Genomic DNA, 23,913 nt, shown 5'->3' on the forward strand with positions numbered 1-23,913 from the left:
GTAAATCCAGGTGATAAAATAAAGTACGCGAACATACCCATCACTCTACCCCTTTGTCAACAAATACAAAACGTACCCAATAGGTCACCCCGAAATAATTACAGGAGAGGCTTTACCGAAGGATAATAATTTAGAGGGTTATAAAGGTCTTGTTAAATGCAAAATATTACCACCATATAGTTTATATTTCCCTGTGTTACCGTGTAAAATTAACGAGAAACTGTTTTCCCTCTGTTATAAAAATGTGCTGAACAGCAGAGTCAGACCGGTGTCTATAATTATACAGAATAAGAGCGCGCCCTCGCTGATATACTTGGGTCACCCATGAGGTACGCAAAGCCATCGAGAAAGGTTACATAATTCTCAAGCACTATTCGAAAGTAGCTGTGTACGATCCTGTCACACGTACGGGTTTATTCACAGAGTACGTGAACAAGTTCTTGAAGATCATGCAAGAATTTTCCGGTTGGCCTGTTTGGTGAGCATGAGAGACGGAAGAACAAAGGCGGGAATGCATCGACGAGTTCCTTAGAAAGGACGGAGGTATTCAGCTAGAGTACGATAAAAGTGTCTAAGAACCATAGCGAAAATGTGTCTCAACGCGAGCTGGGGAAAATGCGCACAGCGTGAAACGCTCCCGAAAACGACCCTGCAAAGTACTTTAACCTTTTGACCGACGAAACTGTGGACGTAGATAGTATTGTTCTTAACAGTCCTTAAATAATCCAAGTCTGTTTGCGCGACTTGCACGAATCCAGAGCCACCAACCCACTAGCAACCTCGTCTTTACGAAGTTTTAGAGAATTAAACTTGAACATCAAGTTCTCTATTACGACATCAACAGTGTACATCAGTCGTCCAGGCCAACCTGAAATCGAACTTGGAAATTTTCTTGGGAAGTTTTCAAGTGAAATAAATGATGATAATTACTGCTCGGAATTCGTAAGCGCCGGACCGAAATCCTACAGGTACAAACTAGCTTCTGACAACGGAATATATACAGGGTGTAACGTGAAAGGTGTTGCCCTTAATTTTACAACATCAAAGGAGATTAACTTCGATACAGTGAGAGACATCGTTTTGAAAGAAAATAGCGCTAGACGGTACGGACTAAACATCCAGTAAGAGATGCTAGTAAGACAAACTTTGAACTGTTTGTCAGATCTGTATCCGAAGACAAATGTTTCCGCCTTGTTTACGATAAACGGGTACGACACACTGCCGATTGTGTATGTTAGTGTTTGCGACCAGTAGAATCTTGACAAGCTATCATCTCCAATAGACGAACAGTATTTACCGTTAAACGGTGGATGGCAGCATAGAGAATAGTCTCTAATGACAATTCAAATCAAAGAACACCTTGTTGGACCAAAGTATCAGACATTTATGTGCGCAGTTCCCACATCCCTTCAGCAGTATACTAGCCGGACTATCTCAATCGAAAAAAAAACTTCATGATATATATTGGCGATTTTGTCCCATATCACCAAATACCTGCAAGTCTCCCGGGTCCCCGTCCCATTAGAAAGAATGCCCTTCTATCATCTACATTTTTCATGAGAGAGCCCAGGAATTTTTTTTTAAGCAAGTTAAATCTATTTCGAGAAGAATTATGTTGTCAAGCAAATACAAGAGAGGTCATATTAACTCCAATTCTAAGCAAGCGAGGACTATTTGATTTCGTTTTGTACAATCGCCCACAAACGTCTTGGTATCTCCACTGATATGCCTCGCAAAACACATCGACACTGTTGAGAAAACATCTGTTCCAGGTGACCAACAGACTGACGCTGACATGACTTTACCCTTTTTGACTTAGATTACTTAATTCCACTGCCCCAAAAAGAAACAGAAAAACAAAACAAAACATAAACACACCCAAAAACGAACTACTCACTCATATGCTCGCGGGTCTTATGGGACTGTCATTGCATAATTAAGAGCAGATTTGAATCCTTTATGATCTTGTATTCAGGTATCAGGCCCATTATTAAACCCTTTTCATGTCTTATCAATGAACTTATACCCATATCATTGTTTAGCCATCAACATCAGCTTAGAAGTATTAGCCGAACTGAAATCATACTTGAAAGCTCCATTTCCAACAATCTTTATTGCACATAATGATTTGAACTACTGTAACAAACATGAGAGTGTAATTTCCACCATTCCTTTGATTAAGCAACACTCGATGTTTCGCCTTAATCGCGTCTTCAGTTACCATGTTCCAGCATCAACGCTTGAAATTTCCTATGCAATTATAACGTCACTTTCGGACTATCCTGAAATTTAAGCCTATATAGAAGCGATGTATTTTTATTTATTTATTATTTATTTATAAACCCTTTTTAACGAGGGTAGCCTGGTAAGCTTCAGTAAAGATGCTTATCTTCCCCAGGGCCCTCAGATGAACATACAAACTGATACAAAGCAGAACAACGTGAAACATGACTAAACAAAGCTAGAACAATACAATGCGCAGAAAAAAGTGGCCAGGAGTGAATCTGCACACAGGAGAAAAAAATGCACAATCACACTAGATAACAAAAACAAATTTGATAAGAAATCTAAAACTCACAAAACACAAAAATTATACCCAATAAGCTTTCAGGTAAGCAGTTTTAAAACTGCTCCATGAGTTACTAGATCTTATATTTAAATCAATTCCACTGATTGGCACTATTTACAATAAACCCTTTTCGATAAAAATCCTTATTTGTTGCAGGAACCACTAACAATTTTGCATCTTAGATCTTGTAACTCTTTTATGATCAATTTCGGTATAAAGACTTGTCATATATTGCGGTGCAAGATTATTTAAACATTTAAAAACCATACAAACATTCTTATAAACTATTCTATCTGGTAATGGCATTATATGCATTGTTTAAATAAATGCTCGGTCGAAGCATTATACCTTGCATCACACATCACTCTGATAGCACGTTTCTGAATCTTATGCAACCCTTTCATAAACGGTGATGCTCCCCATAAATGACAACAGTAATCCAAGTGTGGTAAAATATAGCTATTATAAAAAAGTTTTCTTATATTCATAGGTAAAAACTGTCTTATTCTCTTGAGCAAAGCAATATTACTATTTACTTTTTTAAAAATCTTGTCACAGTGCTGCTTCCATGACAGATTTTCATCGACAAGCGTACCAAGAATCTTTTCACAGTGTACTGCTTGCAATTCCGTTTCACCAAGATTACAGTCTAAAGTTTGTTTATTCAAATGTCTACGTTTTTGTTGCGTTGTTACAATCATTGTCTTTGTCTTGTCGCAATTAATGGCCATTCTATTATTCTTACATCAATTATAAACATTATTTAAGTCAGAGTTCAAAGTTGTCTCAATTTCTTGAATACATTTTGCACTGGTAGTTATGGTTGAATCATCTGCGTACATGTCAATGTTATTATCAATATAAAGAGGCAAATCATTTACGTAAATGATGAAAAATAAAGGCCCAAGTATACTACCTTGGGGAACGCCAGTCAAATATGTTGCTTTGTAGAGTAAAAATTTCTAAATTGAACCAATTGCATGCGATTTTGCAGGTAAGATTTAAACCACCGAAGAGATTTACCATCGCACCTGTAAATTGATAATTTTTCTAACAATACACTATGATCAACCAGATCAAAAGCTTTCTTAAGATCAAAAAACACTACCCCATTAATATTTCCATTATCCGATAGATTTTAGCCACAAGTTGCTAAGTTCAACCAAGGCTGTTTCGCACGAATGGCGCTCTCTAAATCCTGATTGAGATTGTTCAATAGCGGCTTGATATGCTTGTACAACTGAATGTGCACATGCTTTTCAATAATTTTGGAGACAATCGGTAGTATGGAAACTGGTCTGTAATTACAAAGGTCTTGTTTTGAACCAGCCGTGAACAAGGGAACAACTCGGGCTACTTTCCATTGATCAGGAAATATACCAGATTTTATACTAAGATTGAAAATTTTGCATAGTGAGGGGGCAATGATAGTAGCAGATAATTTAAGCATTTTAGCACTCAGATTGTCTAATCCAGTCGCCTTGTTATTGCACAATTCGTTCAAACACCTAGATAAAATTCTGGTTTCACATATGTTATTTCAAAATTATTTACTTGATGAAAGTGTTGATGTACATGATGTTTTAACTTCATATGTTTATCATCCATACTTTGATTATTTATATTATCAGAAGAGACATAATTCTTTGAAACATTTACAAAAAATTCATAAATGCATTTGCAATGGCCTCAGGGTCAGTAAATTATGTGTTGTTTACTTTTAATATAGTTGACTGCGAAGAACTTACAGTCTATGGCATTGACTTAACCCGATTGTAGAAGGGAAGAAGATATTCCACATTGCAACCATTCGTTCTTTCAAGTTAAACACAACTGACTAGAAATCGTGTGCCCATGCCAATTTTACAGATGATAGCAAAGCCAAATTACCTTAATGTGAAAAGAAGCGATTGTTGTCCTTTCAGTAATTTTCTTTGGCATACTTTCTTGTTAATGACCAGATCCTCTTGTGTGGCCACGAAAGTACTTGAACAATAATTGATTGCTCACGCCGCCTTGAAGATCTGCATTGTATTGTACCTGCAGTCTACATTCAGAAAAGGTGCAATTACGGCCAAGTTTGTCCCACTGCAAAGGCAATGAGACTTTCCTGGTCAATGACATTGCAAACTTTCCGATCGCAATATGTCACCAACACGACTTTTGAAATATATCTGGTGACATGTTCCACGCTAGACCATGGCCAGACAGCTGAATTACTTCAGCTTAAGGTTATCCAACTTGGAACAATACCTTGGCATAGAAAAATCGCTACGCTTTCATCTCACAAAAATCGCAACGGCACTCTCAAAAGTAGCGAAATATTCTCATATCGACATAACCCAACTATATCTGTTTGACTCTCTAATGTCGTTCAAAGCGCTAATACTCTCCCCCCCCCCCGTAATTTGCATAGTCATTATCATTCTGGTTTTTTTTAAATTTCTACGTACTATAAATTTCGACGACTCACTCAGCAGATTAGACACGTCCGTTTAAGGTTGGGACAGCCAGCATATATCTCCACTGATACCAGACAGGCACAGCGCCCCCATCGGTCACTGTCAGTTCTAAAATTTTGAGCTCAGAAAGTTTTGGCTGCTCATGTCATTCACCCCATTTTATTACTTTATTACTTTTATTACTTTACTTTCGATTGTAATTATTTTCAATATTATCAACTGCTTATTCAGATAAATTTATAATTCTCTAATACCGACCACTAAACTTAACATCCGCTTCTGAAACAATGAAACTATGTATCATGCTTAGTGGGATTACTGCAGCTCCAAGGAATTCGAATGCCAAATATCATGGTCCCTCCGGAGGGACCGTGCATCTACTAATAGGTCGATTTGCTTGGCGAAGGAGAAAAATAAATCGTTACAAAACCAGTGCTAACATAAGACGAAGACACCAAATGTTTGAATTATAAATCTATATTAGCAATACATATCATAGTCAATGTATTAAGTTAAAGTAAACCATAGAAAGAACCTTGTCCTGAGACCAAGACACCCCTACCCCCCACCTACCCCTGGCGACGGACTTTTGTGCAAGCTCCTATGGTTTGAAAAGCGAACAGACTCGGATGTTGCGAATGGCTAGACCTACAGAGGACCATAGCAAGGTGCATCTAGTCTATTTCATAGAAGTCTCACATTTGATCCGTCAGTCGTTTGCTTTTGTTTACATTTGCTTTTATTTAATCTGTCTATTTTTTCGTTATTGACAGTTTCTTCTATTTTTCTAATTTTTTTTAATGCCTGTTATAATTCAGAGTTCCCAGTGCGGATATATAGCGTACCCCGGAAGTACAGTCTCAAATGCCCGATTAAACTTACTCTGCATATGAATAGGAATATGTAAATTTATCGAAGATGGCGGCGATGTCCGGACGACTTGGAGAGTGGGTGAACAAATATTTTGAAATAGGACGCCAAGATGATGGGAACTTTATCATAAATCTCAGAGAATCGTTCAAGTATCGCCAGGCTGCCCTTGAGGCGTTGACCAAAACGGTTTTGTGGATACTTACATTTCCGAATGCGAGAGACAAGAAATTCATGAGTATATTTGCTGTTTGTGCATTGACCTGGTTCATTCAGAAATGGGCCGCCAATGCTCACAGGCGGGCTGAAAATCGGCAGAAGGCTCGAGAGAAGAGAGTAGAGACCACAAAAGCGAAGATAGAATTGTTACAGAAAGTCACCACAACAGATAAAGTAATTGCTGCATTCTGTGTAAACCTTTCACAATTCAACAATCCTGTAACTGGCGCCGCAGGCCATGCATCGTGCCAGGCAAAGGGAACGCGGGTCGGCCGAGTACAAAGGTCGTATGTCGTATCGTAGAGGTCGTTTATGTACTTCTGACCTTTTCTGAGGTCAACGTACTCACAGTGCAAAAAGTGGCATTCACAAAAACATGGTGCATCTTGTTATATTTTCAGGATTTTGATTCTGTGTCAGAGCTGCAGTTCATGTTTTGATTGGATCGTGCGTAGCCCTACGATGGCGAGAGTGCCCGGCTTTGGCTACGCCGTGGGAGGGGGCGTAGCCAAACTTTCAGTAGCCCGACACACTCGCCATACTCGTAGGGCTAGATCGTGGGGTGCTTAACTGACTTAACTGACGTCACTTTGTTTATGACCGTTGAAAACTGGTTTATAATTATAAGTATCTTCGTGGCAAGCAACTTGAAAATACAACATTTTATATTAGTCTGTTCACTCTGGTGTGTTCTGTGTTATCCATCCCAAACACTCAAATGTAATTCTACGCATGAGAGACCATTTTGGAAGATTTATGTCATTATCTTCCAAAATGGTCTCTGTACATATATCTTCATTATTAATGAAGATGTATGGTAGACCTTACTCGATGATGTATTGTCTTATTAACATTGTGTGTACATTTCAATGTCTCATATAATTAATCAATTGGTAAAGAGTGAATGTAGTTATTACTTTCTTTTCAGTTATTGACGAGATGTTTTTACTTCCAGGATGTTTTAGCTAAAAGGGAAGAGATAATAAACCTGACGTTGGCTGATTTATCCAAAGCCCTCAAATCTGGACGATTCTCACCATTGGAAGTCTTACATGCATATCAAGCCAAGGCAAGTTGCATTAGATGCCTTCTTCACAGCTGTTAAATAACATAATCACAAGAGTATTTGGCAATCATAACACTTTTAAATCTTCAAATCAGTCAAAATGAAAGAAAAACTTGAAATACATTAACTTTTAGTGTTCCTTTTTCACATCAAAACTAGAAGCAAAGTCTTAAATTTTTATTCTTATGGCAATTAAAACTATTTCTCTGTCTTATATGAATACGCACTCTAAAAATCCTTGGAAAAAATGTAGAAATTCAAATATTTGTAATTTTATTTAGGTTTGAATGGACTACTGTAAGGATACTTGAGTTTTCTGTTGCCCTCCAATCTACATTGAAGAAGAAATTTCGACAGAAAATATTTTATAAACTTTCTCATTGGAACTCAATTTGAGACACACCATACTGTTACGCTCATCAATATACTTGATGGGTTAAGCCATATCCATCCTGCTTTGGTCAATTTCACCAAGTTTCTATATTTTGTCAGCAGTTCTTATTCTTGCTACCACATTAATGCTTCTATTATCTTGCACTGAATAAGCCAATCAAACTTACAAAGTGAGTTAGTGACCTGTATCATACCAAGAGGAAATTGACATGTTTTGCTATTACAAAGTATGGGTATAGTCAACTCTCCTTCATAAGTTTCAGTTTTGAAAAGCTTCCCCTCCAACTAAATATTTTCCCCCTCTTTCCCTCCCCATAACCAAAATTCTCCAGAGTCTACCCTTTCCCCACAGCAAGAACTCCCCCTCCCAACAACTAAAGTTCCCCACCCTCCTATAAACAGGGTGATGAAGACTTCTTTTTGACATTCGGTTTCATATGTTCAGAATAGACACCATGTTAACTCTCAGTTCACCCAGACAGTGCTGCATGTCAAATGCCTTTGCAGAAAGCATGATAGGGTTTCTGTTAGCAGCCATCGCGATTTGACAACATCTTAAAAATGGAATGCCTGACTCACAAATGATGAAGTTGAATTTGCCTGCAGATTTACCAGCATCTAATAATAAGTTTGCCCACTGAATATTTCTCAAGTAAGTCGCCTACTGTGAAATTAACGAATCTTCCCTGCCCATTAACCTGAAACATGTCCTATTTCCAAACCACTGGTAGAACAAAATATCTGCCATGCTACCATGGAGCCACTTGAGATCATCTTTTTGAGGAACAGCTTCATTGGCTGTCCCTGCAGTATACAGTACTGGGTTTGAAACAATACAGTATTTTTGTCTTCAAATTACACAGGCTATGGAATGTACAAGTCAAGTAAATTGTGTTACTGAACCTATTAAAGAAGCTGAGGTGAGTATGATTCCTCCACAGTGTTCATTTTGCTCCCTCCCATAATAAAGCCCCCTTATCTCATATTCTCCTACAAATCCTGGCATATGCTGTTGAATATGAAATGACGTGTTTGTCCGCAACAATGCTCCTAAACTCATCAACTTTTTGGGTCAATTTATGAATCTACATTTATCCAATGCAAGTAAATATAATATGGATGATTTTCTTGTGTCAGAGAAAACTTTGTTAATTCAGTGGCAAGTCAATTCAGCTCACGTACACTGGTCTGGTGTCTGTTATCTGTTCAGTGACAGTCATGCATGAATCTGACATCATCTTTGAAGAAATCTGTTACATTGTTAGTCTCTGTCTGTTGGAAGAACAGACAAAGTTGACTTGACTTCTGTCTAGTGACTGCTTTACGACATGTACAAGTGTTTATAGCCAGTGGAATGGTGGGGTTACCTGAGTGGCATCACTCAATCTTCGCCAAGTACAAATTATCTTATCATAGAAAACAAAAATTTACATCAGAATGATTTTAATTAAAACCTTTGGACCTCATTGCCATTACAAAACTGTTCAAAACTTTTAATAATCAAGCTCCTTTTTATCTCAGAGAATTCTTTACTCTTAGGTCACCACTTAGTATGTATCAGACAAGCAAGTTGTAATGAAATTGGAACTTCCTAAAACAAAAACAGTGTTATTTCAGAATACTTTTATGTACCAAGGAGCTAGCTGTTCTATGAAACAAATTTCGGCAGGTAATCTTCCCTGAAACAACTTTTTAATGCCTGTAAAAGACTTTAAGAGAAAGGTTTAGTCTTCGTCTTATTTTTTTGGTCATTTAATGTTTTTGTGACCTCAACCTGTCAGTTGTTACTTTTCAGTTTTGATTGGAAATGTGTTTTGTTTTCAGTCTTAATGTTTCTGAGGGCCACTTGGAGATTAGCATTAGCAGTGCTTCCTTTGTTAAATAAATTCTACCTATTTACTACTTTTTACTTCCCTACGTACTTACTTACTGACTGACTGACTGACGACTAACTGACTGACTGATTCACTTACTACTGACTGACTGACTGATGACTGATTCACTTACTTCTGACTGACTAACTGACTGACTGATTGACTTACTACTGACTGACTGACTGAATGACCGACTGATTGTATACAAAATACCTTGATGTATGTACAAGTGCATCCTACAATGAAGATAATGTCTGAGACACTTAATGTCCACAACAATGCCTAAGCGTACAATGTACTCGGACATTAATTCTGGTATTTTGTGAATATTACCTTCATTACTGTACACCTCCTTTAGTCAGATTTTCCAGAAAAAGTTGAATGTACAGTGTTTCAAAGTGTCCTGTCATATACTATGTCATATCATTCCACACAGACAAGGAATGCGTTTAGTGCATCTACACATCGCATCTACACAGCATAGAGATTACCAAAACTTACTGCATGATGAAATTCCATAGGTTACAGACATAGATGTATCGTAGCTTTATGTTTGTCTGTTTTCTTACTTGAGATAACCCCGTAATGTTGTTAATCTTAACTTTGAAGGTGCTGCAAAGACCCAAGCTTGAATTCTTACATCACTTTTGTTTGACCAACATTTCTATAAGTGGCGCTATCAAAAATATGTTTACATTTACATTTTTAAAAAATCATCTGATAAACAGGAATGGGCCAAAGAACTTGAGACAGATGAAAAGAAAGAAGGCTTGCTCTTCGGCGTTCCTGTCAGTATTAAAGACAATGTACAGGTTAAGGTATGAATAACATTGTTTGCTTCATGTATGTCCTTAAAAGATCTCTGTTGCCAATTAAATAGTATAAGCTGGAATATTAGGTGTGAAATTAAGTTGATTAGTTAACTTTCTCTCAAAGTTTGCTGTAGGAAATTTCAAACAAGAGACCTTTTCAAATCATCAGAAAAAAATTATATAATCCTCTTTCCCCCGATGACAGTCTACTATAAGTTATAAGTCTGACTTTGTTGCAACATGTCATGGGTTGCCCAGTTGGTATGTTTGACATAGTTAAGCAAAGTAGTCCCCTGCACTATTTACTGTGTTTGATAGCATCATAGTATTGGGTTACTAGTAAATATGACTTGGGATGTAAGAGTAACTGGTGCCTGGCAGTTAATGTTCAGTTTTAACTAGATGTAGATATTGCTTGGTAAGTTCATGGTAGCTTACAACTACTTCCCACTTGGGAGAAAGAGGGATAATCAAGTCAAAAGAAACTAGATGCAATTCTGTATCATAGAATGGTAGATTAAGTAAGATTGTGATAACCTTACTTTCCTTTTGTCTTCCGAAATCTTAACAACACAACTATGAGTTACAGGACCTACATGTGATGATTCGGACATTTTATTAATGTGCACCATTGCACCATGTGCAACATTGAAAAAACGATATCACAACCAACCCTATAACTGATAAGTATGTAGAATGTAGAAGCTACGATTGAAGGAAACAAACCCTTTCTATGTGTTTTCTTAAATATTTGCCTGTCCATAGAACTACGATTCGACATTAGGTTTTGGAAAGTTTGTACATCAACCAGCATCAGATGACTCTGTACTTGTCAAAGTGTTGAAAAAGCAAGGAGCAGTACATTTGTAAAAACCAACGTTCCTCAGATGCTCCTTAGGTAAGTTGTGTCTTATTTTTTTCCTCTTGTAAATTATTTCCTTCATTGCTTAAACTACAAAAGCATTTGTACAGATTTTCTTTTTTTTCAATCTTGCAATGCATGTTTAGAAACATGAGAGATTCTCCATGTGTTAATTAAGGTAGCTGCACACCTTACAGACACTTTCAGATTTTGATTTTTTAAGCTCTGCTGTCAGCGACACGGAGCCTTTCAAAGAGGTTGACTTTCCATTGTTGTCCGTCCGTGTCCGTCGTCCATCAACAATTGCCTTCTTCTCTGAAACCGCAATTCTGATTGCTTTGAAATTTGTATGCAGTTCACTTGGGGTAACTTCACTTAAATTTGTCCAAATTGTGGTGAAATTTGCGTATTTGTATTTTGGGGCATTTTTTACTGTTTTTGGTAAAAAATCTTCTCTGAAACCGCTTGTCTGATTGCTTTGAAATTTGATATGCAGTTTACTTAGGGTGACCTTAGTTAGATTTGTTCCAATCGTGGTGAAATTTGTATTGTGGGGGCAATTCTTGTCATTTTTGGTCAAAAATGTGTTTCTCAAAAAATACTGGTCTGATAGCTTTGAATTTTGGTATACAGGTTTCTACAGATGAACTAAGGAATATATATTGAATTTCTGATGAAATCTGTAATTTTGTATTGTGGGGGCAATTCTTGCCATTTTGGTCAAAAATGTGTTTCTCAAAAATGCAAGTCAATAGCTTAGCTTTGATATTTGGTATACAGGTTCCAAGGGATTATTTTAATATATGATATATTGAAATTATGGCGAAATCTGGAATTTTTATTTTTTTTGGGCAATTTTTGCCATTTTGGTCAGAAAATTTCATTCTCAAGAAACTACTCGTCAAATAGCTTTGGTTGACATGTTCTTAGGGATGATCCAATGTGATATAAACAAATTATGATGAAATCTTCAATTGTGTATTTTTGCAGCTATTTTTAGCCACTTTTTTCTGGCCATTGAAATGAGCTATCAAAGATTTCCACTTTCTTCATCATATGTGTCAAAAATAGTTATTCTCTACATAAACACAGCGGAGCTATATTGGCCGTTTAGGTCACTTGTCTCAGTTATAGAAGTCCGAAACCCAATAAAGTATATATTTTTTGAAAGCCCTGATATTGGTGAATCAGACCATCCACAATACACAGTCATTATTTGCATAATACTCACGTGACAAGCATTTTGCTGAACCTTCCCAAAATCGTTTTTTTCTCCCTATAGCGAACACTCTGCAAGATTTCCCGTTAAAATTTATGCATTTACAAGTCTTAGCAATAGTATACCCTTCAAATCTGTGTCTGCAATTTTTCTCCCGAGTCTCCATTCAAATTATATAGCGACAATTACAATACCTTGAAAAGTACCTTAGTCTTACACCCTCAATAGTGCACAACAAAATAACCAAGGCATATAAAGGAAATCCCAGACACTGGTTTGAAGGATATTATCAGGCTTGTCAATGCAAAATTTCAACCTGATATCTTGCAGGGTGTTTGCTAAAGGGAGGAAAAAATAATTTTTGGAAGGTTCAGCAAAAACGCTCTTCACGTGACTATTATGCAAATAATGGTTGTGTATTGTCCACGGTGGGATTCAGAGCTGTCAGAATATATATACTTTATTGGGGTTTGTGACTTCAATAACTGAAAAAAATAAAAACCTTTAAAGTGTCTATAAGGTATGTTGCTACCTGGAAACCAATTAGGAATGTACAATATTACATCAAAATGTTAAGAATGAAAACAGGCATTTTACACAAATTCAAAATATATAAAATCTATGTGCTTTTGATACATTGTATAATGCCAAATGTGTAATTTATAGATAGATGAGACTTCAATACATACTGGTAGGTGAAATCCTATTCAATTTGACTGGCAGTCTAATGAGAGTTGACTATATGTTTCATCGTATTCACAAACACTGTTAACTTTGATTTTATTTTTCTCAGCTTTGTATGTAGTAATCCAGTGTATGGGGAAACTGTCAATCCTCATAACCCAGACAAAGTACCAGGGGGTTCCTCAGGTGGTGAGGGGGCTTTAATCTGCCAGAAGGGGTCAGTATTAGGGATCGGTACAGACATTCTCGGCAGTGTAAGGATACCGGCGCATTTTTGTGGTATATGTGGATTTAAACCAACCCAGAGAAGATTGAGGTAAGTCATGTCATTATAGGAACGTTCATGGTTACAGCTTAATGGTACTAAATGTACCGGCACACCTTTGATATTGGACACTGCTGCTAGAAACTGTGACAAATTTTGTCAGTGCTGCAACGTGTAATCTAGGTCATTGACATATCTTTTGTAGTGTTCTTTGTAACATTGGCAGTCTCTTATGAAATCATGGCGGTGAAAGGGTTAAACTATTTTCCATTGCATTCATATTATCTAAGATTACCCATGATTCAATTTGCTATATCAACTAATAAAGTAATATTTAAAGCCTAATCACTTCGCTCAATGATATTGCCTATTGTATGAAGGATGGGATAGGATGCGAGCATTGCTGCGGCATATCATGAGCAAAGTAACCTTTTAACACAATGTACAGGGGAGGGAGGGTGGGATAAAACAAAACAAAAACAAACAAACAAACAAACAAACAAACCAAACTTTCCTTTCTGCTACCGTCATGACTTACAAATAATTTCTTACAGTGTACCACCTAGCTCCCTGCGTAATCTGCCCTGGCTGTGTGAGGAATGACACCTTGTGTTCCCTGGGGACTACTTTAAACTTTGTTGTATTCATGAATATTTATGAGTTCACACCTGGCGGAATATTTTTGCTATGTGCTAAGGCTTTGAATAAAGTAATATTTAAAGCCTTATCACTTCGCTCGATGATATTGCCCATTGTATGAAGGATTGGATAGGATGCGAGCGTCGTTGTTTCACACCAAACACAACGTATTCCTTCACTAAAACCTTGTCTACCATAAAATTTCAACCTCCCAATCCTTATTCTCCCACTCCTCAATTCTCCCCATCCTCACATCAATTTAGAAACAAAGAACACTGAAAAGAATTTCACAAAAACTTTCAAGAAATTATACTATACCCCGACTTATAAAACCTCCGTATCAATCTGTCATAGAAAGCGGATGCAATTAATTTGCTGAATTATTTGCATGACAAATTCTTCTGACGTGTCACAGGAGATGGGGATGGGTAGTCGTAACACTCCCTCTAAACATGCCCTTGCACGGAGCTCCGTACTCCGATACTTTTACCCCTTCGGAGAGCCAAAGTTAAAATTGGATTACCTGGCAAATTTTCAGTCAACAAATGCTAAGCTGCAAATGATTATGTACTTCTCCTGCAATGAACACATTTAGATTTCTGAAGGTCAAGTCGTCAGGGGAGACTTACCGGTACTCCTTCCTGCCAAAAACTGCTTCTATGTAGGAACCAACGTGTCCGATCCACGTCTGAGGGCGCCCTCTAGCGTACCCAGGTAAAGGTTAGCCGACGCTGAACACTGGTCAACTGTATAATACATCTTCCAGTTTGGAATGCCAAACTGGGCAAAGAGCCCTGTAAAATCTACAGAGGGCACCACCAGACAGGATCCTGCAACTGGCAGGCAGCCGAAAGGCAAGGGCTTTTGGTATTCGTCCCCTTCTAATCTAAGGGAACCACTTCTGAGAAATGACAACCCATTTTGCATTTACACTTTAATGATCTTCGGCAAACGTAAACTAAACGTAAACTTCCCTCAGGAGTTGACACAACAGATAAAGCACTTTAACTTTGTCGCTGAGATGTACTAGCAGACTTCTCCAACTCATCAGTCTTTTTTCTGTAACTCTGACAGTTGCAGTCGCATCTATATGCACATACACAGAAAGGCAGTCTCGAAATAGCACACCTCAAATGTCTGCAAGTTTCCTCTCCGAAAACTACAACGGTAGACATCACATGCATCACCTTACTACACATACAATCCCTCACAGCAAGAAATTCGTCCCCATTTAGCCGTGGCCGTAACCACAGTCACTACATCTTCCATTCCCTTGAAGGGAAGACAGGGTGGGCATCGCATGCAGCCACCTTACCATACATTCCGTCCCTCACAGGGACTACCTCATTCCCTTGCAGGGAAGACAGGGTGGGCATCGCATGCAGCCACCTTACTATACATTCCGTCCCTCACACGGACTACATCATTCCCTCGCAGGGAAGACAGGGTGGGCATCGCATGCACCACCTTAAAATATATTCCAGCCCTCACGAGGAAAAATTGTGGACAGTGTAAGACACGGTGTAAGCAACTCTCAGACTGCATTTATTAACTCATAATTTATATGCATTTTCAATTCTTTCACAGGAAAAATAATACCGTAGGACAACTGTGCCCTTCACAGTCTAAACTTGTAATAGTATAGTTTGCTGTACAGCTAAAATGAGTAGCCCACTGCCACACACAAATTATAATGATGAAGAGCTATGTCACTGTCATCATGGATGTACATCCATGCTGTCATGGTCTCTGTAATATCTGACACAAAATCCATCCACAATATGGCGGCTCAGTCTAAAAATACACGTAACTGAACGCTTTCTTTACCCGAGGGTTGGACATCCCCACTAATGTTGGTGGAAACCATATCAGCAAATGCACATACCGGTAGCACAGTAGGGGGGGATGAGTCGCTGAGGTTGCACTGCTGGTATGAAGGGTAAAAGCTGAAACCGTCCTGAGCTCGTTGTTGTCGGCGCCCTGGCTGTGTGAGGAATGACACCTTGTGTTCCCTGGGGACTACTTTAAACTTTGTTGTATTCATGAATATTTATGAGTTCACACATGGCTGAATATTTTCGCTATGTGCGTAGGCTTTGAATATTACTTCATGAAGTCAGACAAATAATGATGTATGGAAACTCACAAATAAATTTCATTACATGTCAAATATGGGGATTTAAACTGTGCATTTTGAATGAATTGAGAAATGGCGATTTTGTTAAAATGATACAGAACAGTTTTAGTTAAGTATAGACAAGGAACAAGGTGCTCCAGCTGTACAATACAGAGCACACAAAGCTTTTTGAGTGAATGAAACTCAGAGAATGACCTTAAGAGTCAGCTAGTAATAGCTTTAAAATTGTTTTTCGTATCATCCGTGTATGTCCTTAATAGCTGATTTAATAGCTTTAAAGCTGATTTTCATATCATCTGCGTATGCCTTGATTGGTTAACAGCTTAAACTCCTAATTGACATCACCTGTAAACGCCCCTAACTAATTATTAGTTATACACATCAATTTTAATCATCACTAATTTTTCAGTAAGAATAAAAAACTAATGATAAAAATTGTATATTGACGATGCTGAGGTGAATATACATCTGTAAACTTTACAGAATGGAGATTCCATTGGTACAGTGAAAATTCAAAAAAATTGATGCAATATGAGTGTTTGGAGTCCATTGCAGGATGTGATCTAAATTACAGAAACAAAACATTAACAGGAAGAGACGTTAGCAACTGATTGCAAAACCAAATGAGTGAAATCAGATCTCATGTTTGTGGATGGCATGGCCTAAGTGGTCAGAAGATGAAAAATCATAAAAATTGAAGATATCACCAAGAATGAAGTTTGTGATACTGATTGTGTTGGTTTAGGGTGTATTTATGGTCATAAAAATAATACTTAAACTTTAACAATATCTAGCTGTTGGTCAATAACCATGGTAGTAGTTTTCTAACAGCTTTTCTTCGTTTCATGTGTTGATTTTTGACTTCCATGACTTTCTACCTCACCACCAGCTGGCAGGTCAAAAAATATAGAAGTCAAAGAACAGCACATTTAAGACAAAAAACTTCAATCTGACTCAGCTATTGATCCACAGCTAAATGATATCATGCTTCATTTAGATTTCACCAAAGTGGGTGTCATCGAAAGAAGATAAAAGCAATTCTAAGCTTACATTCTTGACCTGTGACCTAAACTCTGTTTGTTTGCTCCTTCTTTCAGTTCAATAGGATTTGAATCTGCAATACCAGGACAGAAGTCAGGTGAGATGAACAGAAAATTTCATGTATTGATGAAACATGTAAAAAAATTGACATTGACGTGATATCAATACTGTAATACTTTTCAATAATATAGACTAGGTTATTTTTCCTTTCCAAGTTTTTAAGGAGGTCCTTAGAAAATCACCCATGGACAGATTCTTGCCGGACACCCTAACACTGTTCTTAGACGGACACCTTGAACATATTCCTACTACATACCCAAAACCTTTACGTTCTTGACATTTACCCCCTTGGGCATATTCCTGCTACACACCCTGATCCTATTTTTAGACAGTCACCCCCTTGGGCATATTCCTGCTACACACTCTGATCCTATTCTTAGACAGTCACCCCTTGGGCATATTCCTGCTACACACCCTGATCCTATTTTTAGACAGTCACCCCCTTGGGCATATTCCTGCTACACACTCTGATCCTATTCTTAGACAGTCACCCCCTGGGCATATTCCTGCTTGACACTTACACTATAAATCCTATTCCTAATCCAAACTCTGTCTGGTTGGAGTATAAATGATCAGGGAGCAACCATTCATATACTCTGGGGGAGTACAGTCAATGTGGCATATTGTACAGTAGATGTTATAGCTTTTTAAGGCATTCACCCACAGACAATTAATCTCCGATTGGACAATTACTGTAACCTTAGACCAAACTGGTGAGTAGCAAAAAATGTCGGCAGTAAAATATATCCAGTTTGTGCCTCGCGTGATACCATGTGAGTAATATGTGATTTGTAATGCTTCTAATTCAACCATGGTAATGCTTTGTATGTGTCTATTGATCAACAGTGTCTGGCTGTCCAGGTGTCATGGCTCAAGATGTTGAAAGTATAGCTATTGGAATGAGAGCATTGCTTGTACCAGAGATGTTTGAGTTAGATAAAACTATTGTGCCTATTCCATTCCAAGAACAGGTAATATTGAGGTTTAAAACATCTTGTGTTCTAATGGTTTCAGCAACCTTCGATGGCTATCCCCCCCTTAAAAAATGCAGCAAAACTGCTGATATAACTTTTATTGTTTTCGTAGACAGTGACAATGAAGTAGCCTTTTCAATAATTACCTTTAAAGTACATTTACTTCAGTGATTCTGTTTCCATGGCTTCAAATTTGAAAGATGTAACCTGTATTGCATTCAGTGGACAATTTGTCCATCTTTCTATCCAGTAAATCCATTCATTCTTCCTTCTCCATATAAAAATATTCCCCAAGTTCAATTAGAGGTGTGAATCACCCAACTAAGATTGGCTATAACGAACTCTCTTTGCTGTAAATACATATGTCAATGCCATGACATATCATTATTGAATTGTATATCTGATATTGAAACAGGTTCCATGTGCATATAAGTAAACAACCATTTGTACAAATATTAATTATGAAAAAATTAAGCAAGATGAACAAACCGACTGAAAAGAAATTTTCTCAGTCAAAGTGATAAATCTAAAAGGTGACTTTGATGCAATAGCTTCTTTTGAAAGTGGTGTCTTTCATTCTTCACATAGTATTACTGAAAAAAAGGAAAGACTTGTGAACTGAAAGTTCATGTTGTTAAAAGTTTCTGTTCATTGTATATATATAAAAGAACATTTACCAAATATAACAACTTTATGATACATTGTCTAGGTGTATGCAGATAGAAGGAAGCTACGTATTGGTTACTATGACTATGATAAGTTAATTTTGCCAACTCCACCTTGCCGACGTGCCGTTGCCATAGCAAAGGCAGCCCTAGAGCAAGCTGGACATACGGTGAGATGCTTTTCAGTGTTGCAATATTGTCAAAAGGAAATATTCTGTTACATAAGGTACAGTCCCGCTCATTTGGAAATGGAAGCAGATAGTCATATGTAGTATTTTAGGTCTGGTGTTCGAGAGGTTTCTCAGCTAATTCTATCTTCTGTATTTACTTTACCCATTTCTTAATTTAAAATCACACGAGACCTTTCAACAAAAAGTGTTGTACATAAGCAATGAGCAAATCTAAAGAAAATTGGGGTATTCTCATTTGTTCTGTCTTTCAGTTAATTCCATTCAATCCGCCAGGAATGGATGATCCGGCACAGCATCCGATGTACAGACTCACATTCCTTGGAGCATTTGCTGATAATTTTGAGAGTTTAAGACAAGGGTTGTAAGTGCATTTCAGTAGTGTCAGTATTTTTTATTTATTTCCCTCCAAAAATAATACAGATGATTGTTGCAAATATGATGCAAATATAATTAAGATCAGAAAATGAAAAATGATAATAATAAAATCACACACACAGACAAAGTCAATTGAGAATCAAGGAGATAGTAATATTCTCTGTGTCTCAAGAAACTTCTCAGTTGAATAGGACATTATACATTGTGACTTAAGAAAATTTCACAAATCTTTAATTGACTCAAAAGTTTCCTGAAATCTCTGTTGTTACAGGGCACACAGAAGCTAACATATAAGAAAGGTGGCTGTTCAAGAGAGGATCTTTAACATGTAAAATGTTACGGGACTGCCAAAAGATAACCATTACAGAGAAGTGACTACTCTGTAATGGTGACCATTAAGACATGTTTGATTGTATATACAAATATTAGTAACCATGTATGGATACCATTATAGAGAGGTGACCACTCTGTAATGGTGACCATTAAGACATGTTTGACTGTATATACAAATATTTGTAACCATGTATGGATACCATTATAGAGAGGTGACCACTCTGTAATGGTGACCATTAAGACATGTTTGACTGTATATACAAATATTTGTAACCATGTATGGATACCATTATAGAGAGGTGACCACTCTGTAATGGTGACCATTAAGACAGGTTTGACTTTATATACAAATATTAGTAACCATGTATGGATCAATACAAGCACAAGAATCACTGTGTGAACAGATATGCAGGCTCTAAAATTTTTACAAATCCTTTCTGATCTACATCTTGTGGAGACACATTTTCAAGCTCTTGAAGTGCGAAAATTGTCAGTCTTAGATTTTTGAACACCAAAAATTTCATTTTCCCAATAGAGTCAACACAGGGATGGCAGTCATTTTGAATTTCAAATATTGGTCAGTGTTAGGCTATTTAGTTCTCTAGTGCCAAACTTTGCACCGTGACCCATGATTTTTAGCTCACGTTTGGTATACCAATGTGAGGTTAGTCTGTGGCATTTGTATGTATGTGAGTATGTATGTACGAATAAAATAGTAAAAAATTACTAACTCAAGATCTGCTATTTTAATTGCTTTGAAAATCAGTATGCAAGTACCTAAGGCAGACCTTGTACAGTTTTATATATACCATGAAGATATCCTGAATTTTGCTGAATTTTTTGGTAATTTTTCTCATTTTAAGTAAAAATTATTTTCTCTCTAAAACTGCCTGCCCAATTGCTCTCAAATTTTGGTTGGATGTTTGCAAGGGTGTTATCCTTCTAATTTATTGAAATCATGACAGAATCTGTGTCTTTGTTGTGGACAAATCTTGCTCCATTATCAAGATGCATACTGGTACACATACAGTTACTTGTAAAACGCTAATTGCTGTAAAGTCTAGTTACATACTAAGGAGTTGTTCTGGTACCTGGTATTACCAAGAACCAGCCAAGTTTATGGTGTTTGTTATGAAATGAAATCTTACAAATATGTTGAAAAATTGTGATTGATTCTTTCAGCCAAGATGAAGAAATGGATCCATATGTGGGTGTTCAAGTCGGCAAATACTTTCTACCTTCAATAGTAAAAAAACTGGCAGCTTTCATCTATGGATTTTTGGTGGGTAAATGTTCACATTAATGAAGGCTGTCATATTTATATTTTGCTGTTTGCTAAAGGAAACTAAATACTTCTGAACAGCAGTAGCATTGCATGTTAAAAATTTGCAACACCATACTTATTCCAGTGGTGTCTGTGTTGAATGATAATTCACCACCAATATCAGAGCATATGACTTACTTATATTTTGTCACTCATTATTCATTTGTTATATAGGTTTGCATACTAACACTCAATTTTCATTTGTTATATAGGTTTGTATAGTATCTTAAAGTGGCACTCACACTTGGTAATATTTTTAAGGCACATTTTTTTAATGCCAACGGTCGATATTTGACGAGGCGACTGCGCGCAGATCGCGAGATATTGATAAAAACATGTCTTCAAAAAAGTAAAAGTTTGAATTCCGGTGGCCCACCTAAATTCAGCTTCCGAACATCGAACGTTCGGCACTGGGGCCATTGTCAACTAAGCTATGGAGTACGAGTCTACGCTGACGCTGCTGTACGCCACAGTACCACTGGCGTCGGTGATCAGTCATGGCCTGTGGGAGAAAGCTGAGTCTTACTGACTTGGCGTATAAACGAAAAACAATTTTTGCTGATTCCACCAGAATTGGCAAAGGTGACTAGCCAGTTACTTGCGGTTGATACATAGCGGCCGCCGCGTGATATTCAGTGACGCATGCCACGCGCATACCACGCGCGCGGCGTACTGTGTGGCAGACGACAAAATGTAGTCATCGGAGGCGGCTAATATTTGACATGTAAAACTGATGTTTATGTGGTATTGGTTAAAAATATAATACAACCGATTTAGAATAATGAAAACGAGAAGAATTAAGGAGAAGTTTTTAAAAACTTACCTGAGGTAAAGGCATAATGCTGTATATAAAGTCTTTGCAGTGGGAAGTAAATTAATTGCGTCGTTCGAACTTATTGTAGACTCCCTAGAATATCGTCAATCAGTACAACAACAAACCTTCGGCGGATTTCGAGTCAAAATTAGAACGATCGTAAAACTTCGGGATGTGAAAAAGACGCTCGGCAAATTACATGTTTCTATCGATATCTCGCGATCCGCGCGCAGTCGCCAAGTCAAATATCAACCGTTGGCATTAAAAAAATGTGTTTTAAAAATGTTACAAAGTGGGAGTGCCTCTTTAATTTTATCAAAACACTGTTGAACACACCAGCCAAAAATTTGTTCTTAGTTTCCAGTTAAGGTAGTATGTGCCTACGATCAAAAGTGAAATACTTAACTATCTGCTCAAACTTATCTTGATGAAACTGTCAACCATTCTCTTACCAAATTGAGAATAAAAATCAGGGGCCACCATGCAAATTTTGGCACTCGAGAAACAAATTACCTAACATTGAGTTGACCTATATTTGAAATTCAAAATGGTTGCAACCACTGTGTTGACTCTACAGGGTAAAATACAATTTTTTAATTAAAAGAAACTACAGCTGTAACAGCAAAATTATTTCTTATTACCAGAGCTTAAAAATTAGTGCTCTCAAATTGTAGATGAGAGAACAATTGTAAACATTTGAGAGTCCGAATATCTATCCCAGAGGCATATTTTATACCTTTAATAATGACCTGCCATGTACAAATGAACAAACACAATGTCTGATGTTGATATGCCTTGGCAAAAACAGATGAGGATTCACTACATTTCATTGATTCACTACATTTCATTGATTCACTACATCTCATTGATTCACTACTACGGAATATAATGTTAGTTGATTACAGATCCTTGATCTTGCAACCACTCATTGATCTCTGGTGTTACAGACTGACACATCAATAAATTTAAACTTTCAGAGGAACTTTCCTACAGAGCAACATTTTGGCAATTTGACAATTTTGTGTCCATTGTAGGATCAGATGAGTCAATGATGTGATACAGTTGAAACTGTCAGACATGGAGCTTGCACCCTCAACTGAAACATTTTCAAATTTACTGAGATCTGTCTTAAAATAATGTCATTTCATTCATTTGTATACATTTGAATGTGAATTATTTTGTTTCCTTGAATTTTTAGTCACCAAGAATTCATGGTGTCTTGCAATGTACAAATGGAGTCAGGTAAATAAAGTCTTTAATTCTAACATGTATATCGCAATCACCTGTAAACCTTCGATACTTAAGATACAAGAAAGAAGTCAACTCACTTCACTTGTTGATTAATTCACGCCAAATATGCTAATTTTCATCCCAGAGGTCTTATATCCGTAACCAAGTATCCTCACTTGCCGGTTATAACCTCTAAATAAATGGTGTTTCATTGTTTACGGTAGTTTAATACAAATTGAGACATGCTTAGGACTGAGAGTAATAGAAGCATGTAGGGTTGTCAGACAGAGAGACAGACCACCAGCCATGTGATTTTTTTCTCTCTTTTTTTCCAGTTCTATTTATGACTTGTGGCAACTTCATACAAAACGAGAAGTAAGTACTACTATCAGGCCTTGTTATCAGAACTATTGAAACACCTCGCGGGAATTCCAGTCTTTCCCAGGAAGCACTATTTTCAGCTTGGCATGGAAACAAAGGTGAACATGGCCACATGTGTTCAATAATTACTTACCCTCAATCAACATGTGTAAACTAACACATACTGTATACCTTTACAGGTCTATATAAATGACTTCCTTACCAGATGGACTGAAACCGGTGTCGATGTTTTGATATGTCCGATATTTGGAATACCGGCATGCAGATCAGAACAAGCTGGAGATCTTACATGTGAGTCTGTCAGTAAACTTATTTTATGTGTCCCTGAGGAATTTATTAATAAACTCTTGCACATCATTCTTCCATTGTGTTACTGGGATATCCAGTAACTTTCAAAATAAAGCATATCACATCATTCATGAAATTGTTTCTCTGAAATATCATTATAACTTAT

General features: G+C 37.2%; 1 protein-coding gene across 1 annotated transcript in view; it reads left to right on the forward strand.

The window, feature by feature from the left end:
• The first annotated feature begins 5,957 nt into the window (after positions 1-5,957).
• The window catches only part of LOC139138136 (fatty-acid amide hydrolase 1-like), a 30,660-nt gene continuing 12,704 nt past the window's right edge, over positions 5,958-23,913 (forward strand). The window contains 15 exon segments of the mRNA XM_070706367.1: positions 5,958-6,294; positions 7,076-7,189; positions 8,443-8,499; positions 10,182-10,271; positions 11,031-11,124; positions 11,127-11,163; positions 13,140-13,346; positions 17,169-17,209; positions 18,019-18,143; positions 18,856-18,981; positions 19,254-19,363; positions 20,893-20,992; positions 23,047-23,090; positions 23,414-23,453; positions 23,639-23,750. Coding sequence (XP_070562468.1) covers positions 5,959-6,294; positions 7,076-7,189; positions 8,443-8,499; positions 10,182-10,271; positions 11,031-11,124; positions 11,127-11,163; positions 13,140-13,346; positions 17,169-17,209; positions 18,019-18,143; positions 18,856-18,981; positions 19,254-19,363; positions 20,893-20,992; positions 23,047-23,090; positions 23,414-23,453; positions 23,639-23,750 — 1,633 coding nt within the window. The 5' untranslated portion in view covers position 5,958.

This window comes from Ptychodera flava, chromosome 8 (genome assembly GCF_041260155.1).
Source record: "Ptychodera flava strain L36383 chromosome 8, AS_Pfla_20210202, whole genome shotgun sequence".
Taxonomy (NCBI): Eukaryota; Metazoa; Hemichordata; class Enteropneusta; family Ptychoderidae; genus Ptychodera; species Ptychodera flava.